Raw genomic sequence first — 1,868 nt, forward strand, 5'->3', positions numbered from 1 at the left:
ACAAACCTGCCAGCCTGACATCCACACTGTGCTGAGAGAGATGAGCGCTCTGATCATGGAGCAGAGAGTGGAGCTCAGACACACCAAGACACAAATGGACGCCATGGAGAGCAGACTGAGAGCCAGTGAGAATAAAGCAGAGACTATGGAGACCAGACTGAGAGTGAGTGAGAGGACAGTAGAGGAGCAGAGAGTGGAGCTCAGACACACTAAGACACAAATGGAGGCTGTGGAGTCCAGGTTGAGAACCAGTGAGAGACTAGTGGAACTATTAAAAACTGGAAATGACGGTACATAATTCTTCTATTCCCTATTCATCTTTTTTGCATGACAAAAGAACCCTGCAGGTTCTGCTCAAGCACATAAATTACATGCTTATGTGGTTCTTTCATATATTTCTAAGGCTCTTCCTGTCTGTCCATTTTCTTTATGTATTAATGTATTCATGTATGTATGTGTGTGTGTGTGCTGCCTTCAGCTCAGGCAGCGAATCTGAACCTTACGGCGGGCCAGGTGGAGGAGCTGAGGAGGGAGAGAGAGGAGAGGAGGGTGTCTTTCTCTGCCTCAGTGGTGACATCTGGTGCTGGAAATACAGGACCCTATTCAGCTGCAACTACTCTGATCTACAGAAATGTCATATCCAACATTGGCAACGGCTACAACAAAAACACAGGTACTAGTTGAAAAGATGATTTTAAAGGCCTCCTCAGTGTACTTGAGTTTACTGTTGGATACATGTTCATTTGCCTTAGTAAAGCTAATGGTGTTACCTATTGCCCTAGTTTAAGGGTAGCATCTTAATTGTAGGCTACTTCATATGTAATCATACTGTCATAGCCTACTGTACATGCCCACACAAAAACTATAAGGCTGATGCACTCTTTTTCTGAGTCTTTCTCCTTTTGTGTGTTGTGTTGTTACGGGTACACTGGCGATACGCCACTCCGTCACCTTATGTCTTGTCTCATGATGTTGTTATTTTGTAAATTTGTTTATTTCATGTCGTCAGGGGTAGCCTACGCTGGCGACTACGCCACTCTGTTCGACACTGTTTGTATTGTTGTGTGTAAAGCGCTTTGGGCTGCACTCTAACTTACCTTCCCTTCCCTTCCTCTTGTGTTTGTCACAGGGGTCTTCACAGCTCCAGTCAGAGGGGTCTACCACTTTGCTGTATCTCTCTCAGGTTCAGGTTCTAGAGCTGCAGCAGTCCACCTTTATAAAAATGGAGCGCACGTTGTCATCGCTTATACTGCCACACAAAACAGCTTCACCAGCTCCTCTAACGGAGCTTCTCTGCTGCTGGAGGTGGGAGATGTTGTCTATGTGAACCTGAGGGCTCACGCGTGGGTGTATGATGATATGGAACGCTACACCACCTTCTCTGGCCACCTGCTCTTCACCATGTGACAAGTCAGTCCTCTGGCTTTAAGGAAATATTGTATCACTCGTATTGCAATGTTGTGTTTTGTGATACTGTATTGATTCCCAAAACCATCTGTCAGTGTTGTTTGCAGATAAGGAAATGTGAATTCCTTTGCTGCATAAAAAATTTGCATTTGCTAATGTAAATCTAATGTAGCCTACACATGTTCTGATTGTATGAAAATGTAATGCATGGTAGTGTGCTTTCTAGTCATTTGTTTAGTGTGTTTTTTGTCATATAGTAGCCTAATCAGTTGCTATGACAGCTCTTTCTATACATTATCCTATATCACAATACACTGCAATAAATTGGATTGTAACCCTTGAATCGTAATACATATCACATCACCTAATTCTTCTGAGCCAAGGGAATGACATCAGGAATAAGATACCACCAAATCTACACATTTGGAAAGATATCCCTTACAGACATTTCAGGTTTTTGG

At 43.3% G+C, this 1,868-nt stretch overlaps 1 protein-coding gene across 1 annotated transcript; it reads left to right on the plus strand.

Moving 5' to 3' along the window:
* Positions 1–447: 447 nt before the first annotated feature.
* On the plus strand, positions 448–1,529 carry LOC134064182 (complement C1q-like protein 4). The gene is made up of 2 exons (XM_062520006.1): positions 448–673; positions 1,130–1,529. Exons 1-2 carry the CDS (start codon positions 454–456, stop codon positions 1,405–1,407), a joined length of 498 nt encoding a protein of 165 aa, XP_062375990.1. The 5' UTR covers positions 448–453; the 3' UTR covers positions 1,408–1,529.
* Positions 1,530–1,868: the final 339 nt, after the last annotated feature.

The sequence above is a fragment of the Sardina pilchardus genome, chromosome 18 (assembly GCF_963854185.1).
Source record: "Sardina pilchardus chromosome 18, fSarPil1.1, whole genome shotgun sequence".
Lineage (NCBI taxonomy): Eukaryota > Metazoa > Chordata > Actinopteri > Clupeiformes > Clupeidae > Sardina > Sardina pilchardus.

What these genes read in the sequence shown, in the direction of transcription:
- LOC134064182 (XM_062520006.1), top strand. Translation starts at nt 454, where the DNA reads ATGTGTGTGTGTGTGCTGCCTTCAGCTCAGGCAGCGAATCTGAACCTT. An exon ending in CGGCTACAACAAAAACACAG is followed by an intron (nt 674 to 1,129) that starts GTACTAGTTGAA and finishes TGTTTGTCACAG; the next exon opens with GGGTCTTCACAGCTCCAGTC.